Source organism: Otolemur garnettii, unplaced genomic scaffold (genome assembly GCF_000181295.1).
Source record: "Otolemur garnettii isolate 467f Iridium unplaced genomic scaffold, OtoGar3 scaffold00133, whole genome shotgun sequence".
Taxonomy (NCBI): domain Eukaryota; kingdom Metazoa; phylum Chordata; class Mammalia; order Primates; family Galagidae; genus Otolemur; species Otolemur garnettii.
The window spans coordinates 1,986,454-2,007,878 of NW_003852528.1; the positions used below are offsets into that span (position 1 = coordinate 1,986,454).

General features: G+C 45.5%; 1 protein-coding gene across 1 annotated transcript in view; it reads right to left on the reverse strand.

Annotated features, from left to right (window-relative positions):
* Positions 1-21,425, reverse strand: part of COL6A3 (collagen type VI alpha 3 chain) — an 85,821-nt gene that overhangs the window by 52,423 nt on the left and 11,973 nt on the right. The window contains exons 2-4 of the mRNA XM_003798231.3: positions 16,412-16,532; positions 7,917-8,519; positions 1,300-1,884 (exon numbers count right to left, since the gene is read on the reverse strand). Coding sequence (XP_003798279.2) covers positions 1,300-1,884; positions 7,917-8,519; positions 16,412-16,502 — 1,279 coding nt within the window. The 5' untranslated portion in view covers positions 16,503-16,532. The remainder of the gene's footprint in view (positions 1-1,299; positions 1,885-7,916; positions 8,520-16,411; positions 16,533-21,425) is intronic.

Below are 21,425 nucleotides of genomic sequence, written 5' to 3' on the forward strand. Positions count from 1 at the left end.
GCCTGAAAACATGAGTTCCTGACGGCTAAAAAAAAGTAACAAAAATAAGCTGTTCTTGTCTTGAAGTCTTCTTCAGACCTCCTGTTTGTCATTCTCTACTGGCACATTTCTGTCGGGGTGCCACATCCTTGCTAGACAGTCATTCAGCAAGGTGCCGAGGGAATCCCCCACAGGGACATGACAGGACCAGGGGCCTCAGTGATATACAAAAAGACTATTCACTAGGCTCAGCCAAAAATATACACATGAAGAACAAAAAGCGCAGGGCGGTGCCTGTGGCTCAAAAGGGTAGGGCGCCGGCCCCATATGCCAGAGGTGGCGGGTTCAAACCAGCCCTGGCCAAAAAAAGAACAAAAATTGTAATTCTCACATTAGAGTGTTTTCCCAATATATTTAGTACATGCCTTTAAAAATGCCATTTCTCCCCAATGCTTCACTGTGATTTAGACCTCACGACTAATTTTATCTTATGTTTATCAAGTTTAGCATTAGCTACAAAAGTATGGATTAAAGGCTTGTTAAAAATTGTGAAAGGAGAGAGAGGCTTTCAGACAACCAGAGAGTCTGGAGAGAGAGCGAACATCATGCGACACAGGTGATGCGTGAGCAGCCCTGCAGCAGCCGTCTGCAGGGTGGGAAAGCCTGATTCCGTGATAATCATCTTCTCTCCATTAAGGACGATGGACTGTGTGGACTCAATTCAAAAGAACCTTACTAACATCTTGAAAAATAGCCTTTCACTGACACCAGTCATATTAAATGAGGGATCTGAAGAGCCATTGGGTTTAATCACACCCAGGCATTCAAAATACTTTCTCCTTGAGGGAAATCCCCTCGAGAGAGAGGAGCGAGGGGTTAAAGCTGGGAAACTGTGTCCTGATGGCCTTGGGCAAGATGTTAAGGAGGCAGTCAGCCTGGGACAGGAAGGAGCCAGACCACATCTTGGTGGTGAGGAGGCAGCTGAATCACCAAAGGCGACAGAAGAAGACAGGGACCTGACAGGAACAGGAACTGAGATGTGACCTCTTTGGCCAGAAGCTCCAAAGACAGATGCCTGTGTGGTCCTACAGTTTAAGTCGTACTGCTCTTATCCTATGAAAGTTAATGATATGGCATTTTGAACCAAGTGAGTCTCAAACCAGGGCAAAAGGAAGCCTGAAATAAATCTCATTGGTTGCTGTTGTTTCATAATTTAACAAGCATCTCCTAGCTTAACACAAACAACATTTCATTTTCTGTTGTTCTCAAATGTCTTCCCTGGAGACCCCTAGCCTGTGTCTGGAGTCATTACCACCATACCTTCTGTGGTTCCCGAGAGGGTCCTGAGAGGCGCCAGCACACTGGGAAGAATGCCTTGCAATGGGACAGCTCGGAACTCGGCAGGGGCGAACACCAGGGTGTCATCAAAAGCAATCTCTTCCAGCTCAGCCCGGTCAGCAGCCTTGCTCCCAATGGCAAAGGACATGATGTTGCTTCTCTTCAGCTCCTGGGCAGGCTGGCTGACTTCATCTAAGGACTTACCGCCTGTGATCAGCACCAAAAGTTTAGGAACCCCCTCAGCAGCCCGGTAGCCGGCTGAGCCTGTGAACAGGTTGTTCCTGACGAAGTCCAGCGCAGAGCCCGTGTAGAGGGCCTGGCCGTCCAGGGGCTTCATTCCCCGCAGAACAGCCACGATGTCCCTCTTGTTTGAGTAGCTATTGAAATAAAACTCAGGCCTTACGGTGTCTGCATACTGGGCCACTGCCACCTGGATAAGATCCTGTCCGATTTCCAGCCTCTGGATGACTTTGATGATGAAGTCTCGGATGGCATTGAAGTTGGCCAGTCCCAGAGCAGATGTGCCATCCAGCAGGAAGACAATGTCCCTCTTGTTCACTTCGATAACTGTAGGTGGCAACATTAGAAGGTAAGTAGATGCCCTCACCAACTGCATCCAGCGGAGCCTCTCTACAAAGCTCACTGTTTTAAAGATGCTTTTGTTTGCTCTGGCCACGATGACAGCAAGAGCACCCCAAGAGGAACTTGTCATAACACATGCGTTAGTCACACTTGCATCCTTCCTCCTGGAGGAAGGCCCATTCCTCTCCCATCCTGCCTCCTCTTCCTACTTTTTACAAGGTAGTTGCACACAAGCAAATTTAGTCTTAAAAGACACCTACCTGCTTAGCATGCTATCGCTAAATTCAGTAAGTTCTTTTTTGCCCTAAATATATTACCTGTCCAGAACGAAGCCCTCCATTGAGTAATAAAGACTCCACCAATCTCTGCTTAGAGAGCCTTTGCTTCACAATCTTAATTTCTACACCACACATCACCAAGTGTGAAAATCTGAAAGAGTATACACATCCCCATTCTCTCCAGTTCTATCTTTGTTTTTCAGGGAAAAAAAAATTACTTAACATAAAACTTATGAAGAGAAAATTAGCACCACAGCCACAAGGGTCTTAAAAGCTTTTCGTGGAGGAGAAAAGGTGTGGGAAAGGTCCCAAGGACAGACCACAAAGCAAAAGCTCCCAGGTCACTGTCTCAGAGCATCTGTGACCTGCTGTCCTGCTGTTCAATGTGGAGGCAGCCACCCATGTCTCAGAGCAGTGAGCCTTATTAGAGCTCAGTACCTAACCCCGACACCTGCCAGAGCTCCCACGACCTAGAAGGACATAAACCATCACTTTGCAGGGGGAAGCCTGCACCTGAGCCCTCTGTTGCTCTGAACCCTCTGAAAGATCACACAGCAAGATAATTTTCTTACACTGGATGAGGGACAAAGGCTTGGAATAAAGGTTTGGAAGAACTTTCTAAGAAGCAGAGCCACCTCCCATAACAAATTTTTAAGATATAGTTTGTTCCTTGTTTGAACTGGAGGCTGGTGATGCCTGGTTTCAGAAACACTGACATGTCCCTTAAAAAACCATTTTAGGACAGCGCCATCTCATTCATGTACCTGCAGCACCAAGAGGAGGTGCACATTCTAGCAGGCGGGTGACACTTTATGCACCAACAACATCCCTAACACGGTAACAGTTACCTCATCATTTCACCTTTTCTCAAATGTCATGGTCAGTGTAGTGAATGTCCATGCTGGACTTTCCTTCCATTCTTTAATTTAACACTTGTGTCTCTCTGGGCTACCCCTTTGGTTTTGGTTTAAAATATCTTTGCAGATAAACATGAATATGGAGATGTCTATGCATTAGACATCCCTGACACCATTAGAGGGAATACACACATGCACACACACCTGTATATATTCTGTGTAGACCGTGCTGTGTCTATCATGTTTCTTGCCCCCACACCAAGTGGCCCAGACTATGATGTGATTCTTTATGAGCACAAGCAATGGCACAGAAAGTAGGGCAGGAGTTCAATGTCACATTTGTTCCCTCCCAAATTTTAACACCTCCTGCCACTGCATCCCTATAAATTCAACCAATGGGCCAGAGGAACGGGCTCACATACACTTCTGGTGGAACCTGGGATCAGCTCCAAGAATCTCAGAGGTTCCGTGCCACAGTCCCTTTGATGAGGTAAGAGGTCACTGACATTAGATTTTTATCTAAAGTATCAAGTCATGCACCTAGAACCACACACAGCCAAATAAAATAAGCACTAAAGGTATCACACAGCCCAAGTAATAATTAAATTCTGGCGTTTGCTTCATGGTTCTGCACTAGTTCCATGGAATTTCTCTGAGTTTCTGTTCTTCATCTGTGAGATGGAGGGGCTGTATCAAGGATACCCTCCATCTAGTTACAAAAATCTCATGTTTCTCCCTGCTGCCTCTTCTGGGAGCATGTCAAGGACGCTTTGGGGTGTCCTTCTGCCTGGGTGAAACCCCATCCCAAATAGAGCTGCCTCTTCTCTTTCACACATGGTTCTGCTGGGCCTGGGTAGGCTGCCTGGCTGGCAGGTGAACCTGAAGGTCCCACTGATCAGTCAGCCACTGGCATGACCTTCCTCAGCCCTTGCCCCCTCTGACTGACACCTCTGCTTTCTGATGTGGTTCCCAGCAGTCCTCACCAGCTCAGGACCTGGGATGAGTCTTCTCTATTCAATGCTGTTTCCAAATAAATTCTCAAATGTGCAAATCCTTGTCTCTCTTCCCTGAAGTTGTCTTGCTGAAGTCGCCCACCCCACTCTCACCATTCCCAGTGTCTTAGAAACGTGCTCTCCTGAACTCCCTTCTCCAATAAAGCCTGTCTCTCTGAGCCACAGCTGGCTTCATAGTTGCTACAAGTCACCTCCGACATCTCACAGATCCCACCCTCAGTGGTCCTCCTCCCTTCCAGCCACCCCCAGGCCCATCGTGGGGGCTCTGCCCCCTCCCCACTCTCAGAGCCCCTTTGGGTAATTTCCCCATGTCACCACCCATCTTCACAGGGTCTGGGGGAAGCTCTCAGTGCCCTGGTCCCTGACCTCCCTCAGATCCCGCTGACAAAGCCTCCATCTGCTCCTCTCTCTTCTCTATGTGTCCCCCACATAAACGGATGTTCCCTGAGAAAGCCTCAGACTGAGACAGCCCTGGGGAGCACCCAGCCCAGCCTGCCACCCTGCTGTGCCTGCCACACCCACCCAGAGTGACGACTCTGTCACTTTGCTCTCTGCCCAGTCCTCCTCCACTGCCACGCCAGGGTCTCCTCCTGGTAAGAAGCCATAACAGGACAGCCCTCCACCCACACCACCCCATGCCACATCTGCCCACCTGCCCACTCACCGCTCACCATGTCCTCTCCCGGCTGCTGTCCCCTCATCTCTGCCCCTACCACTGATCTGCACCATCCACAGCTGCTCCTGGCTCCCTCTCACTCGGCATCTGGGACTTCTCTCCCCATCCTCTCACCCTCCACACTCCATGTCCTCAATCCCTGATGGCTCCTCCTCAAATCCACCCCACAGCCTGTCTCTCTTCATCCGCTTCTTCCCCTCTCCCCCTCTGACCTCCCTGGGAACGCAGACATGTTAGACTCCCTGTGCCTCACTGCCCCTCAGGCTGAACAAGCTCACGGTACAGCTACTGGCTCCACCCCTCCACCTGCCACTAATCCAGTCTCCCCGCCCACACAGCCTGCTGACTCCGCCCCTGAACCCACTGCTGGTCCAGGCTCCCTGCCCACCAGAAAGCTGCTGGCTCCACCCCTGCATCTGTCGCTGGTCTAGGCTCCTGAGCCCTGTGCTCCAGCCTTGCTGCCTGGGGGGATCCTAGGACAAGGACAAGGTCCTCGAGGTTGCAGGGCTGCCTTCCTGCTGTTCCCTCTGCCTGGAACCTTCTTCCCTGGCTCCTCACTGGCTCCTCTCCTTCCATCCTGCGCTGCTCAGACAGACCTTCCCTGGTCACCCCAACTAAAGTTGGCTTCCCAGGTTCTTTTTTTCTTCCATTTAGTTATTGCTTTTTGAGACAGGGTTTTATCTAACTCTGTCACCCCGTCTGGAGTGTGGTGACACCATTGTAGCTCACTGTAGCCTTGGACTCATGTGCTCAAGGGACTCCCCACCTCACTCAGTCTCTTCAGTAGCTGGGAATACGTGTGGGTGCCCCCATACCTGGCACCCGGTTTCTCTGTCATGGCCCTGTTTAGTGGCCTCATGTAACACTCTGGGGATGTCTTATTTGGTCACTGGTTTACATTTTTAATCTCTTTCCCACTGCACTATAGCCAACCAGAAGCCACATCTGTCTCACTGGCCTGCACTGTCTCCAGTGCTTGGCACAGTGTCCGGCCTATACCAGATGGTCAAGAATATTTGTCAAAAACAACTCAATCACTAATATTAAAGATGATGCTTATAATCAAGGAATTAAGACTCTAGTTAGCTGGGGAGAATCTGAAATGAGGGCTCTATGCTGCCCATTTTAATTAAAAAGTTGAAACTTGTTATCTTCATCACGTGCAACACTTTTGCCATAAATGCAAGAAATCAGAGCCCAGAGAGGCTGCATGACCTGCCTGGGACCACACAGCAGATCCACATAAGACCCAGGATAGAAGACCAGGTTTCCCATCTACAGCTGTGGTACTTCCTCGAGGTTTACAAAACACAGGGAAGTTGTTTGCTTCCAAAAGTGTGCAAGCCCAGAGAAATGCAGCAGGCTGCAAGTCTTCACTCGACAGCCCAGGAGGGAGGTGAGCCTGAGCAGCTCCGAGCACCGGTGGACCAGGCTCTGCGTTCACTGTGCACTGTCCATTTCCCCTCAGAACATTCCCTCAAGGTCAGACCTCCCTAGTGGCTCACCAGAAGGATTTCGGTGTGTTCTGCAGTCCCATCAAGTGAGAGGAAAAGCTGGAAAACTACACAAGGAGAAACACAAGCCTCCTTGGACCGGCCTTTCTGACTTGGGTAAGTAAATTCTAGAAAGAGAATTTTCTAGAAAGTAATGTTCACAGACACTTTCCAATGTCCAGTTTAAGTAAAAGTGTCACAGTCCTGAGCCTTTTACCAACAACTTTCATTATAATAAAAGCCCTGTTTATAAACCACTGGTGGCAAGTCTGAGCTGGCTCAGTGGGAGCCTTGTGGCCCTCCTAAGGAACTCAGTGGTACATCACCTTTACACGTGTGCAACCCCAAGAACTGGTGATCAGAAAGGTGCTGGGGAGGAGAGGTCAGTTCCGTATATGAGTAGATGACAGTGTTTTTAATTAAGAATTTAAGATGCTCCACTATTAATTGTATACAATGGCATGTTGCCCCAAAAGGTTTATTTGTAAATTACTGACACTCCTTTCTCAAAGGAAAACCTACTGATTCAATGGAGGCAGCAATATTTATCACAATGTTTATTTTATAGACCCAGCCATGCAGCCTTTCCTTAGAAAGTCAGCAAGTAAGAGCTGTGAGGATATGTTTGTTATTCTACCCAAGAAAATGTAAATGATTGGTTGCAGGTGATAACCAGGGTCTTACATGAACCTCGCTATTCATTCTCCAATTGTCATTGAGTTCGTGCTCTGGAAGGACGGTGAAGAACAAGGTCTGACATTCAAGGTCTGGCTAATCTAGAGCACCCAGTGTGTAGGCAACACCAGGAAGTGAACTGGGTGCTTCTGGAAACCGTCTGGGGCCACTGTGTCCTAAGTTACTGAATGACACCCTATTGGCTTGCCTAGGTCTTGAAACTGATACAATGAGAAAAGTGACTGATGTCTCAGAAAACAGCTCCCCAGGTAGAGGAACTTGTGTGTTTCCAATCCCCGCACACAGGCCTCTCATGTTTCTTAAATACATATTTGTCAGGTAACTTGGTTGGTTGGTTTTAGCAGTTTGTAGATTACTCCAACTGGCTATTGATCAAAGGCTTTCCACTTGAGTATATGCCATAATCTTGCCACTCAGAAGAATTACTCCTAAACTTAAACACAGGGCAAAATATTTCATAAATGTCCACCAAGTGAGTGCCCGTTATTTCTTACCTTCAGAATGGTCACTCCCAATACCCAAGCACAATAGGACCTTAGGGGACACCCTCACTCCTTTGCCGCTTTTGGAAGGAAGCTCTACCTAGGAGTACACTTCTAACATGCAAACTATGAGGGGTCAATACCATTGTCCCAGAGTAGTTTTCTCAGAATTGCAATGAGCCCTGCAAATCCAATTTTAAGATGCCTGGTTTATAAATGGATAATACACTGATGTTTAACAATCTCACCGTAACAGGTTCGTGAAGTTAGCTTTAAAAGGGCACTTTCTCAACAGCTCATACTTGAAGCAGTGTTTTCCACTCACTCATCCATCTTTAGTTTTTCCAAATACTGCAACCACTACACACATCACAGCCAGGAGCTGGCTTCTCAGGGCAGGATGGGCTGCAGGTACTTACAGGTTCTCCTGAGGAAGATCCTTCTGGTGCCTACCTCACTTCTATGAAAACCAAGACCCAAAACACCCCACTCCCATACAGATGGCGAGAAGAGCATACATACCTTGTGTGACAATGGTTGGCGGTTGCAAGACAATGTGCCTTTGGGCCACGCCAACAATGTACGGCAGTAATTGCTCCTGGAGGTCCCCAAAGCTACGGAATTCCGGGACAGTAAACACCAAGTTGTCATCGGTAGCTATGTGCTGCAGTTCTGCCCTGGAGGCGGCCTGGGCTCCGAGGCCGAATGAGAACACGCTAGCCTGCTTCAGTGCCACCACCCCGTCTCGGATCTCATCACTAGAGGGCACAGCACTTATGAGGACCAGCACCTGGGGAACCCCTTCCTCTGCTCGGCTGCCCCCTGCCCGGGTAAAGTGGTTCTCCACCACGAAATCGAGGGCCAGGCCAATATTGGCCAGCTCCCCACCAGCAAACTCGAGGGCTTTCACTGCATCTAGCACCTGAGCCTTGGTGGAGTAGGTGTCCAAGGAGAACATGGTTCTGGGCACATCGCTATACTGGACCACCCCCACTCGGATCTGCTGAGCTCCAACTGAGAGTCTCTCAAGGAGATTTACAAGGAAGTCGAGAATGACTGCGAAATGGACACTTCCGGTGTTGTTTGATCCGTCAATAAGGAAAATAATGTCAGCAGAGTCTTGTGCTTTAAAAGAAAGAAATGCAAAAAACGTGAAAGCATTAGAACAAGTGACCACATGCATTACTCAGTGTTCTGACATGTTTCCTTGGAATCCAAAAAGAAACACGAAATATGGACAAATGAAACACATGTTGATTAAGGAACGTGAAATTCTCTCTTAGTTCTGCATTCTGAATGGATAAGAGGCAACTGCTTAGAAACTATGGTGCAAAACAGGGACATTCATGTCAACTTTTCACTGGTGCCATTTTTGTAGTTAAATTTCAAACTATCAGATTCACTTTTCCGAGGAAGAAAACTTGGGCACATATTTGAGAAATTTCTATAAATTTGGAGGGAATTGTAGGTACAGGGAAGTGTGTGTTAACCATACCTACAGGAGAAGATAAATGAGTAGATTAACAAAAATTCAAAGCAATGGCTAATTTTTGGTCATGTCTTCTGCCTCCTCAAACAATTTTTGGCACAAATAACAACCACAAAACAGAATCTCAGGGTCTCAGTTTGGTGACACATCAATCCAGTATGTTACCTGATTCCTAGCTTTTTTCTTTAAAAGCCAAAATGGCCAAGTGCGTGCAAATTCATGGATCAAACTACATTTAAAGTTTCAGTTTTAAAAATAGTTTGATGAAATTTGTTTCCTTTCTTTCCTTGCATGTTGTTTAGTTGTATGGAACACAAGTGCAGGCCGGGGGGCGGGCCGCACGTCGTGTTTGTTTATTTTTGCCATCGCCTCTGTATTCAATCATATAATGCAGAACAACGTTAAGCAGAGTGATATGAAACCAGTCATGACATAATTATCCAACCTTATTTTTATGACGTCCTAAACTAATCATCTAGCAGGACCATGAACTTTTAACAAGCCCCTAATCAGAATTAGCTCTGGACATAAAATTAGCAAAGGACAAAAAAAGGCTGACCAAGACACCTTTCCCCTCCTCACGGTAAACTAGAAACTTCCACTTCATTACTGAGAACGGGGGTTAAACAGAAGCCCTGAGCAAGGAATAGCAATCAGTACGTCCAAAACTAGGGCAAGGTATTTAAATTATACCAATTTAAAGTAGAGGAAGAGCAACAGGACCCTTAAATGTTTTTTAACGACTTAAGTATGTATTAGGGACAAGCAGAGATATTACCTGAGCTCATACATTTGTATTCTGGGATTCCAGAAAGCTTCACTTGGGTTATAATTATAGTATTATATGTAAGATCATTCATTCTGATCTTTTTAATGACAATTAACATTGTATGTTTAAAACTACTTTTCCTTGTGCTACAAAAATTGTATTTATTCTCACTGGAAAAGGCCACAAAGCCTATCTCACAACACTGAGGTTTCTGCACTTGTGAAACTACATTCTCACCCAAGCGCTCTCATTGTGCAAAGTGAATGATACCTTTGCAGATTATTTCCTTGTACAGGGAAATACGTTAACTTGGAAATATTGCTATCACAATCCTTATAGGATATAATAAGAAATATAATTATTTGCTGCAGTAATTAAGATCTTGTCTTATTATTGTTAGATCTTATAGTTATTAGATCTTGTCTAATAATTGTCACACACAAATATCAAAGGAGTCTGGGCCTTTGCTTAGAACTCCAAAGCACTGGCCACTGTTTGGCCAAAATATAAGATTCCAGGAGGATCCTTGGGAGGGTGTGGTGCTGGGGACCATGAAGTGCACAGCAGGCACAGGAGTGCCCCACATCGGCATCATCTGAGACAGAGCTCTGCAAAGCATGCCACCACATTCCCCAGTCTCCCAGGCCCACACCGGCAACTCAGAGATCAATCGAGACACGGAAAAGAAGGGTTAACCGTGCTCAGTCTGGTCTATTTTAAAAAATGATACCTAAGTCAAGACACAGGATAACACTATTCCTTCTTCATTGATTACTTACTTTTTGGTTGAAATTTATAAATAAGATAAACGACCCCTGAGGAGACCTTGGTAGCAGTGGGTCATAGAAAAACGTTGGATAATTTGTCATCACCGAATAACAAACATCATCATCTTACACACATAATAATGGGACACAAGAGAGCATGCTTTGTTATCCAGGAGAGCCAAAGCCTCAAATAGGCAAAGGAGCCAGGAGTTCTTGTGTGAAGCAAGGCATACCAACACCCAAGATTAATTCTACCAGGAATCAGCTCTACCTAACGTTCAAACATCTTGACGTTGTCTGCTTTTCTTCTTTTATGGCTCATGTATCACATCCTCTGGTGTCATTTTCTATGGAAAAGTTTCACAATGTCCAAGAAAAAAATCATAGGTTTCTTCAACCGCACTGAGAATTCTATTTTCCTGAGCACATCATTTTTAAGGGAAAAACCTTCAAATTTTCATTTCCTAGGCAAGGCACAAAATCATAGCTATGTTTCACAAAATTTTCAAATCTTCATATTTTGTGGAAAAAAGAAAAGAATGCTCTTGCTGAAATCCTTACTGTCTGCTGTAACGTTTATGCTGGAACACATACAGGTTTTGTATCTCAGATTCACTTTGTTTGCCCATTTTTAAAAGGATGACAAAGGGATTTTTAGAACACAATTATTGAGATGGATTGCTTGAGTAGAGTTCATTTAGAACAGCGGCCACTAACATTAACACGTTATACCTATATCTACAATTATATCTATTTGCATAACCTTAGAATCCAGAATACTCTGTGGGGAAAAGCTGCCTAGTATCCTACATGATGGGAGGAAAAGCCCTTCCTTGCAGCGGTCTCTGTAATGCCGTTCTCGCTGCCTTTTACAACCCTGTAAGCAGAGCCTTACGATTATTATCACTATTTTACTTTTTTGCTGTGGAACATGCAGCAGGACTTGATACTAGAGGAATTGCAGAGTGGCGTTAATCAGAAGAGAAAACGTGAATGGATTAATATTCTACCCTGGCGCTGCTAGCAGCTCGGACACTAGAAGACAGAGATGCTCTCGTGGCATAAAAACAAAGGTTTTGTCATCTGGGGGGAAACAGACTATGACATTGGCCTCATTAAGCATTCACTATGGTAATCTCAATGTTTGTCCACTTATATAATGATTAAATACAAAGGCAAATTCACTTTTCTTTTTCATGAGTTTGCCAAAACATCAGTAAAAAGATGTCCCATTTCTCCACTGATCCCTGCCACTGTTTTCCAACATGTCTGGTATTATCCCTGTATTCAAAATGCGATGAGTCTGCTTTCATGATCAGAGCTGGTCAATATAGATTCCTTCTTGTCATTTTTTTTATAACGTGGAGTGTTTGATTGGGGGTGCTCGCAAGGACACCCGCCTTCTTCTCCTGTGATCTGGCTGTGTGGACCCCTACGTCACAGTGCCAGAGATGAGACATTTTCACTCGGAAGCAGGAAATAATCCTCAGTGTTAAAGGTCAATACCCCAGACTGCCCCTTCCTCCTCTCTGCTGAGAAGTAGGCCCGCTGACCAGGGCTGAGCTGAAACCATGGGCAATCACTGGGAAACCACTCTAAGAACAACTTCCCAAACACCTGCAGCTGGTCTGTTCTGAAGCCCTGCTCTGACCCAAGCTCTACCTGCTCATGACAGCCGCTGCCTTTCTGCTGAAGTCTAATCATCTCTCCCCACCTCCTGCTTTCTGAATCCCCGTTATGAAAAACCAAGGGCCAAGCTTGTTTCCCTTGTGTTTCCCTGAGACAGCCCTGATTCTGATGGCACTCCAGAAGGCCCCGCCCATCCCCTCCCTCTGCTGTCCGCCCTGGCTGGGTCTTCCCGGGCAGAATCCTCCCGGTGACTCCTGCCTCCGAGCCTCGGCCTCATCCCTTCCTTCTCCCTGCCCCCACCTGCACCACGGAATTAACAAGAGACTGGCTTTCCATCAGTCACCTGCCGTCCTGTCCCCACAGCCTTCTTGGTGGAGACCATTTCCAAAAGCTTGGGAGAACATCTGCTGGTAAGCCTTGTCCTGTGATCACGTCCTCTGCCCCCTGTGTGCCTACTCAGGCCTGGCTGCCCCGGCCTTCCCTTTTCTTTCAAAGAATTATCCATTTTCTCCTTGCAGCTGAGGACGCTGAGGAGGACCTCCAGCCTTCCTAAGTGACCTCAGCCTGCGTCCACATGTCTGCATGGCTCAGCTTCTGCATCCCCGTGGCCCTGCCATCTACGTCACCCAAAGCACCTGGGGCACCACCTGACAGTCCTCTGGCCACAAGCTGACCAGGAGGTCTCCCTCTCCTGGCACCCAGAGCACCTGTCCACAGGCTTGGCTGCCTCTTTCCCTCCCAGCTCTCATCCTCTGGCTCTTCCCAGGTCTCCCGCCAGCACTAGCTGACCTCCCCGCCCAGCCCGGACTCTGTGGCAAGATACTGCCGGACCTTACTAGCTACTGTCCTGCAGTGCCTTCCTGGGAATCAGTTCTGCTCTCCCCTCTGTCATTGTCTCTTCGTAAGCTACAAACCTGGTAACTTCTTTGATCCCAGCAGGCCCAAGATGTCTGCAGAAAGGCAGGGACCGGTAATCTCTGAGGGCTGCCCGTCACTGCAAGGCAGCAGCTTCTTCCTAAATGTTCTGTGACTCCCTGCTCACAGCCCTGCAGAAGCTGTCCGGAACTCACTCCAGTCTGTCCAAGCTCCCAAACCCTGCTGCCTCCCTCCTTTACTGAGACTGTGACCAACCCGACTTGCTCTCTACATTCCTCTACCTGCCTCAAAATCTGAGAAACACAGCCCCTTTCTCTGCCCCTCCCCAGCCTCGGAGGCCCCCAGGTCCTCCCTGAGACCTGCCCCTTCTGCCCAGGACACTCTGCTGTCAACTACCCCCGGCAACGTGGACCCCCTTTCTCAGGGAGGGAGGTGCCGTTGTCCTGCCCTGATTGGGGTGTAGGCCGAGCTCTGGACGCTCATCAGAATCACTGTGGTAAGATATACTTTGAAATTTTACTTGTCAAAATCCTTCCCCATCAGTGTTTTAGGCCCTTAGTGCTAGAAAGAGAGCTGATGGGCCCGATCGGTTAAATAACTCACCGGCCAATTAGCCTCACGCAAGTCACTGCCACAGTAACATGCCAACATGACGTCCACACTCATTGACGCTTCTGGAGTGGCACCAATGAGGGCCTCTGCAGGCACAGCCACAGTTGGGCACAGAAATTAGGAAGAAGTCCAAGCCCAGAATCAAAGCCATAGGCCCTGCCACCCTGCCAGCAGGACTCGACTTCTTCAAAATAGCTCTGCACTGGGCCATGGCTAAGGTTTCTTATGATTCTAATTCTTCAGCTCTCTGGAATAAATTCCGTGGAGCAGAGGACAGCCACGCTCTGCTATTCCTCTGGACACAGGTCAGGGGCAGCCCCTGTACCCCTCAGCTCATGCCGTCTCTGACACCAAGCTTCCCATGACGGCCAAGAGGGGATTATTAGATACCTGCCCAGCCACTCTGGGGCTTTCCTTCCTAAGAAAGGCAGAGGCACCTTTTATGGGATCTGGATATTAGAACGTGATTTTCCATAAAGTACTAGTTGTTTCAAAAAACAAACAAAAAAAGAAATTCCTCCTGGATGTAGGTGTGTGCCCTACTTGAGAAGTTGACTATAAAATATTCAGAGTCAAACCTTTGTTTTTAAACCTGTGAACATCCATCTCTCCCCAGCCCCGCCCGCCCTCGCAGCTGCGCTGTGGCTTCACGGCCAGCGGTTGCCAAGCTTCTGCCCAGGATTCTGCTTCTGCCAAGCTTCTGTCCCAAGCTTCCGCTCCAAAGAACAGCGGGGCAGGGGCAGCCGGTGGCGTTGCCATTACCTGTGATGTCCTTAAGGGTTTCCGTGTCCCCAGCCCTTTCTGGCCTCACGGATGAATGCACACAGGCCACTAAGTTTCCTACTATGTCATGAAGTGAGGTAAAATTCTCTAGGCTGAAAACATGCGTATTCAGTGGTTCACTGGCTATTTCTTTTAAGGCTCCTTCGTCTGCGTCCTCAACTCCAATTGCAAACACGTTAACATCAGCGGACTTAAGTTCCGCAGAGCGCAGAGCAAGGCCATCCTCAGAGTGTCCATCGGTTAACACTACGATAACCTGGGGGACGCCGTCCCTGGCCCGGCTTCCAGCAGCCTCAGTGAGGTGGTTTTGTATCACGTACTCTAGTCCTTGTCCCGTCTGATCGCTTCCCCCAGTATAGGACAGGTTAGAAACATGGGAAAGGACTTCTTGGTTAGTGCGGTACGTATTTAGCAGGAACTCGGTATGTGGGTTTCCGTCGAACTGGACCAGAGCAAAATGGAAATCATTTTCTCCCACAGCTAAGGAGTTTATAACATCATACAGAAACTCTCGAACAAGTTGGAAGTGTTCCTTCCCAATGCTCCAAGAGGAATCCACTAGAAATATTATATCAGCAGCAGCACCATTTTTGACATCTTTAAAAAAAGACATTGGTTTAGATTTTTCTACTATTCAAGCAATTACTCCCTATCTGTGAAAAACCTGCCTAAACAAATCCAACTTACACTAGGCTGTTACAAAATAATTCACTCCTCGAGGGTCCTGCAGGAAGGCAGACAGACTTACCTGGGGGGGGCCAGGACGCCACAGCGGCTGGACCCCAGTCACTGGCCCAAGGTCCACATTCAGTAAGCACCATGTGTGGGCCAGTAGGATGCTCCAGAATGGGGAAAAATTCCTGGGCTGTCTTTAACTTGAGCATGATCCCTGTGGCAGTCTGAGCCCCAAGACCCACCTGATCAGACCAGAAGGATGTCCTCTCCCAGATAACCAACCCTCACTTTGTAACTCCATTCTTTCATTTGAGGTCTGAGCCTGAGCCTTGACAAGAAGGAAAAGTGAACTCTACGACTGTTCGACATTAACAGTGAACTCTATGACTATTTGACATTAACTGACTAACCGCCAATGCTTCCGCTTATATGCAAGAAAAATAAAGGAAATAAACTCATGTTGTTTGAGTGAGGAAGATCAGTATTAATGTAGAGAAGAGAAAAGTAAGGGTTTTTTTCAGACCTTTGAGCCCAAAGACAGGTACTCTAATTAGTACATGTTTTTCAGAGCCAGAAAAGTCGTTGTATAACTTGGACATTATCGCAGATGAATCCGGTTCTCCCTTGAGAGCAGGATCTTGGGCTGTCAGGACATTGGTGGGCCTGGAAGGTGCTCTTCCACAGCCCTGGGCCACGCTGGCTCCTCGACCCCACTTATCTCACACTGACCTGAGGTCCCAACCCACGTTCTTCTTCCACCGAGGTGGCACGAGCCTCCCTGTCCTCTAAGAGCAGCTGGCCCACTGGGAGAAGGCCTCGGAGGCCCAGCTCTCCCGGGAAAGGGGGAATAACCAAGTTATTCCTTCCCAGATTGCAATGCATGAAGCATTTCTCTTTTTAAAAGAACTCTGAAAGCAAATTCTTAATAGGATTAGTTAGAATTCATTTTTTAACAGTAATTTTGGGAAACAGATTTTTTTGAACATCCAATTATTCTAGATAAAAAATGTCTTTCAACGTTCAGAGTTATAGAGAGAGGATGATATTTGGGGATTTTTTTCAAGGAAAATAATTTTACGCTCAATGTTGTCCACTCTTTGCTTCATGTGCTCAGAGACCAATTACTGCCAGAAACATGGAAAAGTCAGATCCAAGCCTTCTACTCACACTAATGTAAAAGTAAAACACTTTCAAACCAATTCTGAGATACCAAACCAAAGCTCTGATGAAAATAAGTCATCACGCATGGGATAAAGAACATCGCAAGAGGTTTATAAGCTAAATGAATATCCTATAATAAACGGCTTAGCTATCTCTTGAACACATATCTGAGCTTAGTATCAAGCTCTGATGTCTAAGACCTAAAATCAAAGAATGCTGTTTCCTTTTATAAAACCAAGGATGTTTCTGGTCTTACCTGCTGGCTGTTGCTGGGCATGAGTCATGGAAAAGCCTGAGAGAAAGAGGCAAAAGATGGCCACTGAGGGCAAATGCCGATGTTTCCTCATTTTGAATTTGTCTAAGCACCAAATAAGAACCTAAAATAGAAAATAAGGCAAAAAAGAAGATCAGGTTTTGACTCTCAAAAATCATTCAAAATCCTACAATTTCTATGTCCTTTCTAGACGTCCAAGGGGACTTTGATTCATTCTTCAGACAGCAATGAAAAATAAGTGATGGGTTGAAAGATGATTGACAGACAGAACTAGATGAACATTCACACAAACACACACAAACAATCATGTGCATCCATAGATAGATGATAAGGAAAGGAGGAAGGAGAGGGAAAAAGGGAGGAAGGGAAAGGAAGAAGGGAGGAAAGGTGGGGAAGGGAAAGAGAAAGGGAGGGACCAATATGGGAACAAGCAGTGGGCAGACAGAACTCTGTCTGAGGAGGCCTCAGACCTGTTCTATTTAGAGGACATAGGTCACCCTGTGATGGAGCTCGTCACTATCCTGGTTGGACATTCCTTAATCATAGTTTGAAGAACACAGTTATCTTTTTTTGTTTTTGTTTTTGTTTTTGTTTTGGAGACAGACTCTCACTTGTCACAGCTCACCACAGCCTCAAACTCCTGGGTTCAAGCAATCCTCTTACCTCAGCCTCCCAAGTACCTGGGACTACAGGTGCCTGCCACCATGCTTAGCTATTTTTATTTTATTTATTTATTTAGTAAAAAGAGGATCTCGCTGTTGCTCAAGCTGGTCTCAAACTCCTGAGCTCAAGCAATTTGCCTGTCTTGGCCTCCAAGAGTACCAGGATTACAGGTGCGAACCACCTCACCTGGCCACACAGTTACATTTTTTCAAGTGGACATTCATAGTAGGATCTCCACAATCTGAAAACATTACCTTACTTTATTCAAATCATTAACTAATAAACCGAGGATTTATCCCCTACAAAAGGCAACTGTGATTAAACATACAAATGAAAATCTTTTAATCTAGTGACTATTACTTTGGCCACAGTTTAAATGCATGCAATTAAACTTTTTTCCCCTCCCAAATTTAGGTAGTTAGCAATTTGTAAATAGTGCATTTCTAAACAAAGGGCAGAATGGAAAAGGGTCAGGAGCAAAGGCACACACAGGCACACAAAGAGGCAAGTTGTGACACCCAGCTGGTTGCATAAATATATTTAAATGACTCTGAGAAGAAAGCTTCAGTTCATGGAGGGATCAGGCTCGCCCAAATCATATAGCAAGTGCAAACCTACCCACATAGCTGGGGCGACCGCCAACCCTGCCCTCATATTTAGCCCTTTTCCTCCAAGGGAACCTGCTGTCTTCTAGCCTCCATTCTCACAATGGAACCAGTCCAGAAAGATTTAATTAGCAAAACTGGGATGCTGAACCGGAAGGCTAACTGCCCTGCTGCAAAGTCTCCCACACCACACAAACACTGGTGGCGGTGAACATGACTTCCCATCAGCCAAGTTTATGTCCACATGGTCTCAGTAGCCTGTGTCATCAGACTTTTTCCCTGCCAGCAACACTTTCTCTTCCTACCTCAAACCTTTATGTTAACCTGTTCACCTTCCAATCACCAATCCAATGAGAGAAGTTTGAGGGGTGAAATCTCCCTTAAGCCCCCTCCTAAGAGCTGGCCTAGGTCTTCCCTTTTCTCCTCCCTTGACCCGAGGCTCTGGTTTCCTTGCCTTTTTCTCAGACTATAGCCCACATTAAGATAGGCCCAAGTTGGGTTGATACTTTGGTGTGGCCATCTTGAAATCCTAATGACTTTGGGACAAGAGGCACTTCATTCTCATTTTGCACTGGTACCACAAGTTATGCATCTGGTCCAGCCTGCAGCTGCGCATGTCAGTGGCTCTTCTTTCCCAGGCTGGTGAGGGGTTCCGGGTCATGTGGTCCCTTGTCAGGAGTTTAAGTAATGTAATTGGCATTGGCAGCACAAGTAGGCTAGGATGGCATCAAACCGCTGCTTTAGATGTCATGTTAGCAAAAGTTTTCACCATCTTCCATGTGCCAATTGCTGTTTTTCATAATTTCTCAATACTTATACCATTTATATTTGCATTATTAATACATATATATGCTGATGTTTGTGCATATGGTGAAAATTGGGGCTGGGAGAATAAGTGGCCCAAGTCACACAACTATTAAGAGACCTTGGTACTCAAATGGCACCTGCCACTAGGAAGGTTAATAAAATAAAAAGATAAAAAGAGTGACTTTTTCTCTCTCGATGAAAACTCCAAGATTCCATAACAACTTGTCTATCAAGTTCATTAACCCAAATTTGGCCTTTTTAAGAATCCTTTACGGAAGGAGCCCGTGACACTGGGAAAAGACGAGGTGCTTGGAGTCAGACAAACCCGGATCCTGGCTCCACCACACCCTACCTCGAGCAGGGCATTAAACTGCTCAAAGCTTCAGTTTCCCCCTCTATAACATGAGTATAATAATAATAATGCCTCCTGCCAGCCTCCTATGAGGATTGTAGGACAGACCACTTGTTAAATGCCTGGTGCAGAATGGATAGCAGTGAATTATAACTACCCATTGTTTTCCAAGGCAGGTTTAGTTGGCACTTCCCAAAGGTTATTCCATGACTCTATGAAATATTCTGAGAGGAAAAAGAAAGGCGTTCCCTGAGCAATGCAGTCTGGAAAGCACAGAACAGCAAGCTCCCCTTGAACAGTTACAATACATCTGCAAATAGCAGCTCTGAGAAGTGAAGAACAAAGGAAAAAACCTTGCACCTTCTTTAGCCCAAAATTTTCCAAGCATGTATTTCACAACATCTTTTTTCAATAAAAGCTATTACATCTCATGAAAAGAGCTGCTCACTTTGGGGGAGAGCGCTATTCTTTCCCGTGTCTAACTTTACTAAATTCTTGCTCCTTGAAAGCACCAACTATAGGCATCTCCACCTGCCCAGTGCTCCCCTCCACCCAGATGTCTGTCCTCTTGGACTCTTCTAAGGGCAAGTAAGGATCCACATTGGTCAATGGTGGAGCTCGCCGCCTCACAGTGACCACATTTCTCTAAAGAGGCCCAAAAAAGGGGGCAGAGCCAACCTCATTATCAGCACAAATTTTCTTGGCACTAGTTAGTATTGTAAATTATTTTTCTTCATGTACTGAGTTTCAAGAAGATCTACTTGATATTAGAAATATATGATAGAGACTACAGTTAAGCAGGAATTCTATTTGCTTTAAGAAACTGAAATCCATTTAATCTGTAAAGACTGGGTTACTACCATAATTACACTGTTCAGGACTGAAGGTTAAAAAGAAGTCCATTTAGTGAATGACAACATGGAAAGGCCTTCAGCATCAACGTGAATAAAAATAGAAAAGATCTTTGTCCCTGGTTTTCAAGTATACATCAGATACGCAAATGTGATTTTTTTTCCTGTTTATAATTCTAAAACTCCAGATGTTTCTGAATTAATTTTATATCTGTCTTGGTACATATTTGATTCTTCCCTGAGGGAGGAAAGGGGAAATGAAAACAAATTGGAAATGTGAAATCATTTGTATAAAACTTTGGAAAGAATCCAGGAGACAATAATAAACTAACATATTAGAAAACCTAGAAAAACTAAATATAGTTCTAGAAACATACAACCTCCCAAGACTGAATCATGAAGATATAAAAAATCTGAACAGACTTATAATCAGTACGGAATTTGACCAGTAATAAAAACCCTCCAATAAAGAAAACCCCAGGTCCAGATATCTTTACTGGAAAATTCTACCAAACATTTAAAAAAAAATTAGCATCAATACTTGTCAAACCATCCCCCCCCAAAAAAAAAAAATTAAAAGAAAGAACAACTCCAAACTCATTTTGTGAGGCCAGCATTATATCCTGAAACCAAAATCATAAAAAGACATTAGGAAAAAGGAAAAACAGACCAATATCCCTGATAAAAATGTATACAAAAATTCTCAACAAAATACTGGCTAACCAAACTCAACAACATATTAGAAGGATTAGAAACCATAACCGAGTGGGATTTATTTCTAGAATGCAAGGATGGTTCAACATGAAATCCAGTCAATGGGATATACCACATGAACAGAATGAAGGGGGGAACCACATGATCATCTCAATTCATGCAGAAAAAGCACTCAAAGCAATTCAACACTCTTTCATAATTAAAAAGAAAACTTAAACTAAAAATATTGGGAAATTACTACAGCATAATGAAATCCATATATGAAAAACACAGCTAGCACCATACTCAAGGGTGAACAATTGAAAGCTGCTGTCCCTCTAAGGTCAGGAAAAAGGCAAGTATGTCCTTTCTCACTCCTTCCATTTGACATAGTACTAGAAGTCCTTGTCAGAGCAATTAGGCAAGAAAAGGAAACAAAATGCACCCAAATTGGAAAGAAAGATGTAAAATTATTTCTGAGCATGATCTTATAAGTAAAAAATCCTAACTATCACACACATTTTAAAAACTGCTAGAACTAATAAATGAGTATGGAAAAGTTACAGGATATAAAATCAAAACATAAAAATTATTCATATTTCTATAGATTAGCCATGAACCATCTGAAAAGGGGATTTAAAAAGCAATCCCAGGCAGTGCCTGTGGCTCAGTGGATAAGGTGCTGACCCCATATACAGAGGGTGGTGGGTTCAAATCCAGCCCTGGCCAAACTGCAAACAAACAAACAGAAAAAAAAAAAAAGCTGGGCATTGTGGCAGGCACCCTTACTCCCAGCTACCCAGGAGGCTGAAGCAAGAGAATCGCCTAAGCCCAAGAGCTGGAGGTGCTGTGAGCTGTAACACTACAGTACTCTACCAAGGGTGATAAAGTGAGAGTCTGTTTCTAAAATTAAAAAAAGCAATCCCATTTGTATCAGAATGTTTATTGCAGCCCAATTCATAATTGCCAGGTCATGGAAGAAGCCCAAGTGCCCATCGATCCACGAATGGATCAACAAACTGTGG